This window comes from Triplophysa rosa, linkage group LG1 (genome assembly GCF_024868665.1).
Source record: "Triplophysa rosa linkage group LG1, Trosa_1v2, whole genome shotgun sequence".
Taxonomy (NCBI): domain Eukaryota; kingdom Metazoa; phylum Chordata; class Actinopteri; order Cypriniformes; family Nemacheilidae; genus Triplophysa; species Triplophysa rosa.
In genome coordinates, this window is record NC_079890.1 from 15,548,330 (window position 1) to 15,560,566 (window position 12,237).

Sequence of the window (12,237 nt, forward strand, 5' to 3'; positions counted from 1 at the left end):
AGGCACATGAACAGGGACAAAAAGGCTTGTGCAAATATTATTGCAATGTCATTCTCTGAGAGTAAGTTAAATTCAGTTCATCAGCTACATTTTGCATTTAATTTTATTATCTCTCGCACTGACACCAATACCAGTATTTCTATTCAGGACACAATTAATGATGTATACTGTACATTTTTCTTTAATATAGCAAAAATGTGTCAAGTTAAGAACATTCCCAGTGTATGATTCATTGTGGCTATTTTAAACACCAAACTGCTACTGACTTCCCTAAACATTTTGTAACAAAACTGATCATTAACACAGATTCGATTTGAATTAACAGAAAAGCTTTATTGTTGCTTTCATTTTATTTATAAAACACTGCAAATAAGGTAATTATACTCTTCATGTGTTAATAAATGTACAAAATACAGTTCATGGAGAATTTCTAGCGTTAAATACTACACAGCCACTGTACATGCACCTCTCGTAAGTTTCCATTCATACAATCTCATACAGCTCGACACAGTTATCTCTAAGGTGGAGGTTATATTACAACATAACCATTCATACTCTCAAGTACCATCCTATTATTACTCTAGTGTCACATACAAGGTACCTGGAAAGCTAACAAAAGAGCTACACGTGAGATTAACAGCACAGCTTTAATAAATATGTACAAAAAAAAGATGAATGTCAGAGTTCAACAGGCACGTTAAGGCATGTCAGCAAACATGACTTAGCCATGTTAGGTCTTCAGATGTAGGAACAGTAGAAAACATCCACAGGATTTGGTTTCACGATAAAACATTTTTTAGTTTATTGCCTGGAAAAGATGAAAGATTGATGCATCAAGTTGCTGCAACAAGCTTGAAATGTGAAAAAATATTTTATGCTTCGTTTACATAAAAACTATGTTTTCACCTTTTCACCTTGAATACTATTTAAACATACTTTTGTATACTGAGCTTATTGTTTGCCCTTTGGTAATTTGCTCTGGATAAAAGTGTCTGCTAAATTAATACATGAACTTGTTTTTTTTTACATAACTTTTGTACCCACCTAAACCCTTCAGAAATTTGTTGACTCCACTCTGCTCTGTGTCTGGTAACTCTTCAAGATACTGTTCCACTCTCAGCTCAAATAGACCTGTTTGGGTTCAACAACAGAAAAAAACAATTATCATTACCTCCTGTCAAAAGCATTGTATCTAGTGACCAGAAGGGGGCAGAATAGATCTGACTTTAAAGAGTAAATAATGCCCCCTTCTCCAGAAAGACCCCCACAAGGTTTATAATTATGTTGGGTGTGGGTTTCAGATTAAAGTCATAATGGCCTGAGGCTTACAGGACATCATCGTTTAAGGAAAGCTGTATAGGAAGTCGTTTCCTATTTTAGTCAACGGCACAAGCAAGACTTACCTTTGGCCCTACACTTCCTCATCTCTCTATCCTGGATAAATCCAGTAAACATTTGGGACTCCATGAAGACACCCAGGAATCGACGGATGCTTTTAGATGCCACAGACTTGCGGAAGGCTTCACGCTGGAAGATGCGCTCGCCCCTTTCGCCCTGGGTAAGAAACAACGAATAGTGTCCAATAGTCTCCAGGAAAAAGCGGATGAAGGCCTCTGATACCACACTGTTTAAAGTGGTGGTGCACTCTGTGAGAGGGTAGAAAGATAAGATGAGAAAAGTTTTTATGTAACATCCATAAATGGAAGAGTAAATCAGGCTTTTTTTCCATTATGAAAACAGAAAAATATGAAACTCTTCATAACACAGATCCACATAGCGTACGATGGGATTCAGTTTATTATCACGGTGGATAAAAACATCTAATCTAAACAGGAAACGAAATACAGTGAAGCCAGATGTTGTTATGCACGTTCTAGCAAACACCACTGCTTTATGTTTACAGTGTTACAGACGGAGCATCTTTAAAGATGTACAAGCACACACATCAATGAGCTCAGTGATGTCAATGAGCCATGGTGTCAGTCTTCTCACCTTCATCTGATTCGCTGTCTGAGTCTTGATTGATGATGTCATTCCTCTGTTCGAGAGCTTGTTCCAGAGCGGCCTGAAGTTTGCGTGGTAACAGAGAGGCCTCGTCATCCATCTGTGTACACAGTATTGAGATTAACTTGCGTCATTTTATTTTGTTTTGATATTTTTGTTGTGACTCAGCATTTCACATTTGTCAACACTGTGGTCGTTCTCAGACCCTAAAGACCACACGCATTCAGCTTTGGTTACCCGAAATGTACACATCACAGATGGCACTACGGCCACGGGACAGTTTATCAATTTTGTGTTTATGGACGAACCTGTCTGATGAAGCGATCTGTTCCTAAATCCACCATCAAAGCCTGAAACATACAGAGAAATATTATGTCCACTTTGGTTTGATTACCAAGTCTTTTAAACACTAGCATCATTCAGCATTTAAACACTAAGTTGTTGTGGGAGCCTCACACATCAGAACACTTCCAGAATTTGATCCACAACAGATGGATCCTGACAGCCAATTGAACCCAGTGTTAAAAATGTCAAGCATCATAAGTTTGTGTGCCTCCAGATGTTTTCCTGACCATTACAAGTGTCCAAAGAGCAATATGAAAAATGCGCGGGTGACTCCTCTGCCCAAATGTACCAAGTGCCAAAGGCTAAGTAGGGACTGAGCTGGCAGTGTTCTGGGAGCAACATTTTCCTAAGATGACGAGGAAGAGTTTTGAGGGGAAAAGACAAAAGTCTGGCTGGGAATGCTGAACTAGGCTTAAGAAGCTGATGCCACATTGTGGATTCATAAAAAAAGGCGATGTTATTGTGCTTAGTATGTTTCTCACCCATTCCAACTAGCTTTCTGAATTTGGAAAAACAAATATCCACATTATACAATTTAACAAAACAACATAAGGGTTCAATTATAAGGCAGATCGATGTGACCCTATTCAATAAGTTTTATTGTCACAATCACACAGAGTATCTGCTTCTAAGAGCTTTTCTTAAAAAAAGCCACATATTTACTGACACACAATGTAAGCAACGCTCCAGAGGTGTCGAAACTGAGTTCCCTCCCCAGATCTGATGACAGTTAATCAGATATTCTTGTCTCAGGGCCGGTACGCACCCCAGCACACATGTACACTTGAGAAAGTGTCCTGTTGCAACAAACATGATGAGTGACAAAAGCACAGCTGGGAGTTGCGATGTTTGTGACAACGTGTGGGAGAGATCTGGAAGGCTTGCTGAAGTCCGTACCTCCTCCACAGGCAGGTCCTTGAGCTTGGGCAGCGAGCTGGAGAGAATCCCAACTAGGAAAGGTGTGGGACAGCAGACGATGTCCACCATGGCGGTGGGTAGCACAGGGATGAAGGTGTGCTGCCAGGATAACGGGTACAGCAAAGCCACCACTGCATGAACACAGCTTGAAAGAGTACTGCAAAGAGAGAGAATAGCACACAGTCAATCATTTGGCAAGTTCACACCAAATCACGCATACCTCTTTAAAAAATCCTGCTCTGGAAAGTATATTGAGGCCAGATTTCCAGTTTATTCTGGCTTGACAGAGAGGACGATGGAATCTGTGATGAGAGTGCTCAAGTAAAATAGCCAATGGCTTTCATTAGACTCCACAGAGATGCTGTTAAATGATATCTCCTGGTTTATTATTCACACAGCATCAGTGGCATTCAGGGCATAAGATACATAAAACCATCTGCCGATAATAGTTTGGTGTGTTGAAGAACACAATGTGAAGAATAGACATAGGAATAACTGATACGTTCATTTTTATACTAGAATGGTAGTGTACTGAAACTGATGCTCTCTGGATCCCACACACAGTATGTTTTAGTATAGTTTCTATTAAAAACAAAGTGTATAATTTCTGAGGCCTGAGCAAATAATATATAAAATATGTCTTTGAAAACCCAGCTCAAGACATTTTTTGTGATTTTCTGTTTTCTACATAAATGCATCTTACATTATATAAAGACATTTTATGAACATATAACAGTGATATCTTTAATACTGACTGAGTAATGTCATGTCAAAGATTGAAATCAAAGTCAAATGAATGATTGAAATCAAATTTTGATGCTTGTTATCTGGATTTCACAGAGTCTGGGTCACATTTAATGTTTGCCATTCCTTAAACAGGCCTTAACCCCAAACTCACTCAATTGGTTAAGCCAATATTACTGTGTGTCTGTCCAAGCCACAGATTGCATCTGACCAATAGCAAAAAAGCCTTAATTCTGCCATCACAACTGTAGCAACCAATGGGTGATTCTCATAAAATGTTGGTTTCAAGATGTCAAACATGATTTTATATTCATTTAAAACAAGGTATGACATGTTTAAAGGCATTCGTTTCAAGTTTAACACAAATTTGGAAAAAAAACATTTTTACAAAAAAAGGCCTTAAAAATTACACATTAATTAAATTATACATTATAAACTGTCAATCTCATAGCATGTTTTGCTAAAAAAAGCAAAGCCATGATGCCTAAGCCAGTCTTTATTAATCATACATAATAAGACATTAATGAATTATATTTTAACAGAAAAATACCTGTATTAACGATTTGTGTGTGTTTAATGTTACGGAGGATGAGAATATCAGGACAATATCATGGACATGTCTTTCTTCCGCTATTTCTTCATTCTTGCATTACCTCACTGTTTATATACCACACTGTGTTTACCTTTTGTATTTATTTTATTGTATGTCCTATCCTTCATATTTATGTTTTTGTTCATTCTGTTTATGTCTTTGCCTATTCATATTTATTGTTCATTGTATATTGATGTCTTGTGTCCTCAATTCCTGCCTTGTTTATTCTGTCTATTCTAAAAAGTTGCTAAACAGTCTTTCTTTGTTTTGTTTTATTAAACAATGACAGAAAGGTCTATTCTGTTCTGTTCTATTCAGCATAGAACATATACATATATATATATATATCTGTCTAATGTTTCTAGTGGCATTCCAACACAAAGGGTAAAATGTTCCCACAATACAATCAGCAAGTAAATCAGGTTTTTGTCTGTCTTGTATTCAAATGGTTTATCAGCCTCCACTTCAGGCCAATATGTTACACGTGATATAAAGAGGAGGTACCACTTTTTTAACCAACACGTTTGCATATCACGTTTTTAAAGCCTTAAATGACTGTGATGTTAAAGCAGCCATGAGATGTCACAACTAGGCCAAGCACACAGTCCCAAATAGCACACTGTCCTTCTCACGATCCCCGGCTTGTTAATAGTGGCTGACCCTTCAATTTCTCTCTCTCGTCTCAATCTATCTCATCCACCACACTGACCCACGTACACAGAGACAGAGAAAATAAACTGCCGGAAACACACTGACTCCAGACACGAATTAGACAGTATCAGCACTAAAACCAGTGATAAAGTTTGGTATGCGGACAGTAAACTAAATATAAATGCAGCTCCTATACTGCTGTTGAATCTAGCTCTAACAAGCTCTAACTTGATGTTTGCCCTTTTTTGTGGTAATTACAAAAATACTCATTTCAGCCATTTCTAACCGAATGAAATAGCTCCAGCTGTAGGCCTATGCCAGGTCCCAAAATAATTTGGAGAACAAATCTGATTTGGGAATTCGTATGAAATCTTGTTTTGAAAACAAACTTTTTACATTTCATAGCCTGTAGTTAAGTAACTAGAGATGTCCGTATGTGTAGGTGTGTGTGTGTGTGGCCTTGTTTTTATATCCCGGTGGGGACTTAAACCTGAACGCGCACCAACTCATAACCCATGTCATTGTGAGGACCAACATTGAGGTCCCCGTGGGCAAAAAGCTTATAAATCGTACAGAACGACATTTATCTAAAAATGCAAAAAGTTTTCTATGATCTTTAGGTTTAGGGGTAGGGGATAAAATATACAGTTTGTACAGTATAAAAATCATTATGCCTATACTGTCCCCACAGAGATAATAAACCAGACGTGTGTGTGTGTGTGTTCATGTTTGTATATCCTGGTGGGGACCTAAACCTGAATACACACCAACACATGGGGACTCGTGTCACCGTGGGGACTAAAATTGAGGTCCTCATGGGCAAACAAGCTTATAAATTGTACAGAACAATATTTTTTACAAATCTAAAAATGCAAAAAGTGTTCTATGATCTTTAGGTTTAGGGATAGGGTTAGGGATAGGGGATAGAATATACAGTTTGTACAGTATAAAAAACATTACGCCTATGGACTGTCCCCACGGGGATAGTCAACCAAAGCCTGTGTGTGTGTGTGTGTGTGTGTGTGAGAGAGAGAGAGAGAGAGAGAGATCCTGCATCCTGACATGTTCACACTCGCAATTGAGGAAAACGGATTAAAAAAATCTAGCCATAGGCGAGACAAGCAGATTCTGATACCTGATACATAGAATGTCAGCATTTCTAAGGCCTCAGAGGCATATGTACTCCTGGGAAAAGGAGAAGATGGAACAGACCAGTCCAAACACTGCTCTACACTGTATGATGACTCCGAAAACCAGATAACATGGGCTCAAAACCGCTGCTAGCTACTGTTACTGACTCTCACCTGGATCATCAAACAGAATTGGTATACTGCTATTTTTACACGAATGTGTCTGAAGGATAACAGCTAGCAACAAATTGAAGGCAAAGTGTGTCATTTCAGACCATTACAGCGACCAAATTGATTGGATTGTGGGAATGAATGTTTTCAAAGAGGTGAAATTTAAAAGGTGAGATCTGAGGTTCAGCTAGACAAACAGTCATCAGTCATTTTTGCAAACACAATCAAATCTCCTTTTATAATAGCAATAATGTAACAAGGACAAAACTAGAGAAGAACAAAAGACGCAACAGCAATTACAGTCTACAAACAAATACAATTCAATAAGTTCTCTTATCTTACAAACTCAAAAGTCCCTGGCAGATCAAACTGCCCTAGCAAACCGCTGTTGGTGTGTGATGTGGCAGTGTGACAAGAACAGTTATGTTTCCCATCATTATAAATCCAACAATTTCACAATGTTTGAAATGCTTGTTGGAGTCCCTTGGAAGCAAACTGAAAGAATTGATTCAAAAGATCCGTAAGATCTGGTTCTACAAAAGTTCCTGGTTTGTAAAAAGTAATTCACAACAGAAACAGCTCAAGGGTGAAAATACAGGAGTCAGCTCGGAGCCAAAATACATATGGTTCGATTTAACTGTCCAAACAGAATCGGATAGATTCTCATGGGCAATACTGCATCAACAACAATGGGAATGTTCAAAGAGACTTGTTCAGAGTTAGTTTATATATTTAAAAGAGCTTCTTCATGTTTTCCACATACAGCATTTCACCACTGGATCTTAAAGGAGACAAGAATGCAATGTTTATGCAAGTAGTTTGTTCCCATCGTTATTCTCTATAATCCTAACTTTGCAACAATAAATGAATGTGAGAGAAAAAATGACTCTGGGCATAAGAAGTATGTATATTTCGAAGTGCCCAGTTCATTTAACCTTTAAAGTGATAGTTCACCCAAAAATGAAAATTCTGTCTTCACTCACCATCTTGTAATTTCAAACCTGTATGACTTTCTTTCTTCCGCAGAAGACAAGAAGATATCTTGATGAAAGTTGGTAACCGAACAGCACTGGACCCTGTTCACTTCTAATGTATTGGCCACAAACCCATTGCAAGTGAATGGGGGCATGTTAACAACATTCTTCAGAATATCTTCTTTTGTGTTTTGCGGAAGAAAGTCATACAGGTTTGAAATGACAAGAGGGTGAGTAAATGATGACAGAATTTTTATGTTCGGGTGAACGATCACTTTAAGATAACCTTTTTGTGCTATAAAATGAATATTTTCAGATTTTTCTCCTAGCCAACTTGACAATTTGCCTTAAGGCTTCCTGGTTTCTATTCTATTCTCCTCTTCCATTCCTCAGCTTGCCTTTCAGTGCTCTTATTCACCAACAAACATGCTCTTACAACAGAATCAAAACATCAGCTACACCTACATTTAGACACACATTGGGTCTCATTCATGAAACACGAGCAGAACGATTTTTTGTGTAAATCGTTCGTAAAGTCGTTTTGACGTAAATTTTCGGATTCATGAAAATGTTTGTATTTTCAAAATGTTAGTTGGTACGAGAAAAATGTACGCCTGCTCCATAGCACGTGTAAATAGTGCGTAAAACTGCACGTAACGTTCTGTATTATTTTAGTCAAACTGATGACACTGCATTTTGATGCACTGTGTATCCTAATGATATCTCACGAGTTATTTGCCCTGTCTTTTATCATTTTTTACTATTTAACTTTGGGTAAAACGCAGAGCTCGTCACTTTTTTACACAGCCGTCCAATCACAGTGGAAAAGAGGCGGGACAAACTCTATATTGACCAACCATCATACACAACGATGGAGAAGTTAATATTATTACTGCATTTTCATATTCAGTAATATTTTTAAAAAAATAAGATGCTAATAACAAGAAGGCTAACTGTTGCGGATATTCTAAATCACAGCAACTAACGCATCTCCGGAATAACGCGCACTCGCGCAGAGCCTCCAAAGCGTTCTCAGGCGCCACCAGCTGGTCGTTTTCAGAAGAGCACCAGGTATTATTATTTTAGCTGGCTATAAACACTTTGGTGGACACAGTTTAATTGATTAATTTATTGGTAAGCATATAGCCTATTAGTCTCTTATGCATTCATGCAATACAATGTAACCAAACCAGAGAATGAAGTCCAGAGGAATCTGTAAAATCATAGGCGGGATTATGCTAATTGTGAGTGAGCGTGCACGCGCGTGTTTGTGAATCCGAATGAAAGTTTTCGGGAAGGTCTGTTTTACGTGCAAATTACTCGGAATTTACTCATATATTTACGAATGTTTCATGAATGAGGCCCATTGTACTTAAGATGGGGAAAGCAATTTAGACAAAAATAGATCAAAACCAGGCAATACGTCAGTGATTTTAACCCCTTCCTGTTATTGAACAACTTTTAAGTGTAATGTAATCATACAGGAATGCATTTCGCAGCAATCTAAGAGCAGTGCTTCAAATGTATCTAACTGATTGTAATATTGGGTGATTTGTTTAATCAATAATCAAAGCTGTTTTCCTGCAGGATGTCGAGCGACAGCTTGATTGAATATCAGAAGTGTTGCCTGTGCAATTATAGCTAATGGAACAGTTTGCAACTCGCAAACAATTGCAGGAGAAACTTTCCGTGCCACAACAAACAGGATGGTTACAGGTTCACAAAGTAGGGCAGCCCATACAGCCGAGTGTGCAAAGGGTTAAATAACCCGAGCATGTGAAAACCAGAGGAAAGCATTTCCTAACATGGAGTGAGTTTTTATTTCTGTCAGATCCAAAGCAGCAGATATACATTACAAGCCACAGAGGCATACATCACACACACACAATGTTGGCATAGATGTTTGGAACTGGACTGCAGTGGTTTTTCCCAAGAGAGCAGCAGTTACAGTATGTTCTCGATGTGGGAGCAAGGAGAATTTTCCACCGTAGCGCTGCCCATTATCTACCTAAGGTTGCTGGGCAACACATGTAGGCCTGGACCAAATCCCACCAATCCACCTATCCTGTTTTAACAGGGCCAAACCCACGGAATGTCAATACTTAGCTTAACTGCATATTATGTTGTAACTAGAGCTCTATCTATTATGATAATGGTGGGAGTTCAATTCAGCAGCTCCATTCAAACCCACTCGCAAAGAGCGAGTACTTTCTGTAACAAAAGAGAACACTTTTGTTCCGCTGATTCAAAGGAAAAAATGTTGTTTTGCCTTTCTGAGTCAAATATTGAACAGATTTTTGAATGAGCAAGAGCTAAACCTGTGGTGTGACGAACCAGGTGATTTTAAACATACGGTAGTAGACTGTATTGACTGATTCACAATACATTCTAAGAGCACTGACTGAATCACTGTTTGCACAAATGACAGAGCCATGCTAAAAAGATGCATTGTAAGAATATACAGTACCGGTCACAAGTGATGTCCAACTTTGGTCAATTGACGCTTTTTATTCAAATATATGTAGTAAAAACTTTGTATTTATTTTGCATTGGTGTGTTTGGAGTGTTATATTCACTGAAGTTAAGCTTTGGAAAACATTTAGAGAGGATTGGCAAAAAATTACACACAACACTCAAAAGAATTTACGACACAAGAGAATCAAGAAAGATTAATAACAGATTATACTGTAGTCATTTTTAGCTATTTTTTGTGAGCTTTTAGTTTTTTTTAGTTCGCTTGTATATTTGAATAAATTCTCTGATATGCTGCATTTTCCTTTTTTGCCAAAGAATTTTGTAAAACCTGAAATGTTTAGTGGTTTGTCCATTTTGTACCCTACACCTCATTTAATTGTTTACCCGAAGGAGCATTAAAAGCAAACCTTGTACAAATACACCCCCACGGACATCACTTTCGGTCACTACTGTAGCTTCTCGTTTTCAAATTCTAATAGTTCTCAGAAATATTGCTATGAGCTGTATCTGTCACCCAGTGACAACACAGCCACCGATTAGAGAAATATACGCACAGTCACTCACACAGGAAGTGCATTCCTTCCCGTCACAGTACACTGCCCACCCTACATACCCCACTGCTGTTTGTTTAAACTGCCTGATGATTTGTGGAGATTAGGTTTTCGCAAATAACCTACTCTCCAATGACCCCCAATGCCCGGCCACAGGCTTCCGTGACCGAGCACGAAGTTTCGAAGGGGGATGCTAAAGCCTCCTGACATCTATCTCATCTGCCCCAAAACAACATCCAGGGGACATACAGTAACAAAGCCGTCTTTGCACTGACCCATTTCTGAATTTAGATTAGCAGGGACTCCTGGGAGTTTAGCCCAGTGTTAAAGGGTGTAGTCAAAATATGCCTTCCCTGATTAATTTAGCAGCGAAGCAGTCGCCGGGTCACCGTATACCCAAACCACAACGGAAAGCTGCTATTTAACAGATGCGCTGGTCGGGCACTGACAATCAAAACTGAACTGGCCTCGAAATCGCCTATTTTCTGCCCGGCTAAGGCCAAGACAGCTTGGCTGGAGTGTTCAGACCAATAATATGATCAGTATTCCATTCAGAATCCCAGTGGCCACACAAATACAGCATGACGTTTTTCTATTTTTTGAGTGGAATTATAAAAGTTTTTATCCTATAGCTCTTCACAAGAAAAGAACAAATCTGAAAAACAAAGACTGCGAAAACAAAAACACCATTACGAAGACAAAGACATGACCCAAAAAGATACAAATCTTTTTCAGTCGGAGCAGATGTTATTCTACAGACTCTGAATGAGCAGATGGAAAAATGGAAGTGACACTGCACATCGGTGAAGGAAAAGGTTATTGAGAACATCTGCTGTTAGCCCACACTCAGACTGCTGTTGTCACAGTGGTCAGCGTGTCTCTGAAACAAAGCTCGGTTCGGGAGGACCGCTTGACCATGTTTGGTCTGAAAAAGCAGGAACTTTCCCATGGGAATGAAGAGCGTTGCCTGCCTGTGTTTCACGGTTCCAATTCATCTGTTCGAAAGATGCAGGCACGTGACGACAACGTTAAGACAACATTCAGAAGACACTTCGGTTGACGACTGCATGCATAAGCAAACGCACAAGGTGTCTCACCTGAGCTTGTCAGCCACAAAGATGACCCTGCGTTCCAGCAAGAGGGAGGCAAAAACACGGACCACCTGTCGTACGCTCAGACAGGAGAACAGACTTTCAAAGTCCACGTGCTCTAGTCTGGAGTCCATGGGCCTCCTTAACTCAATCACCTGAGGAAAACGCAACACTATGTATTAAACCAAGGGACAACATTAAAGTGATAGTTTACCCAAAAATGAAAATTAGGTCATCATTTACCCTCTTGTCATTCATTTTCAACCTGTATGACTTTCTTCCGCAGAACACAAAAGAGGATATTTTGAAAACAGTTGGTAACCGAACAGCACTGGCCCCCATTCACTTCTATTGTATGGACACAAAACCAATGCAAGTGAATGGGTGCCAGTTAACAACATTCTTCAAAATATCTTCTCTTGTGTTCTGCGGAAGAAAGAAAGTCAAACAGGTTTAAAATGACTAGAGGGCGAGTAAATGATGACAGAATTGTCATTTTTGGGTGATTCACTTTAGTGTGAAAATATAGATTCCTTGTTAGCCCTAAGCATTTTTGATAAGTGTATTCGCGACGTTGTGAATAAGAAACAT

The 12,237-nt window shown here is 38.9% G+C and overlaps 1 protein-coding gene across 3 annotated transcripts in view; it reads right to left on the reverse strand.

The window, feature by feature from the left end:
- Nucleotides 1-307: 307 nt before the first annotated feature.
- Nucleotides 308-12,237, reverse strand: part of dennd2b (DENN domain containing 2B) — a 68,094-nt gene continuing 56,164 nt past the window's right edge. For all 3 annotated transcript variants that reach the window (XM_057329481.1, XM_057329472.1, XM_057329489.1), the window contains exons 14-20: nucleotides 11,653-11,801; nucleotides 3,247-3,424; nucleotides 2,313-2,354; nucleotides 1,993-2,104; nucleotides 1,404-1,646; nucleotides 1,045-1,131; nucleotides 308-808 (exon numbers count right to left, since the gene is read on the reverse strand). In XM_057329481.1, the coding sequence (XP_057185464.1) occupies nucleotides 780-808; nucleotides 1,045-1,131; nucleotides 1,404-1,646; nucleotides 1,993-2,104; nucleotides 2,313-2,354; nucleotides 3,247-3,424; nucleotides 11,653-11,801 (840 nt within the window). In that variant the 3' untranslated portion in view covers nucleotides 308-779. The remainder of the gene's footprint in view (nucleotides 809-1,044; nucleotides 1,132-1,403; nucleotides 1,647-1,992; nucleotides 2,105-2,312; nucleotides 2,355-3,246; nucleotides 3,425-11,652; nucleotides 11,802-12,237) is intronic.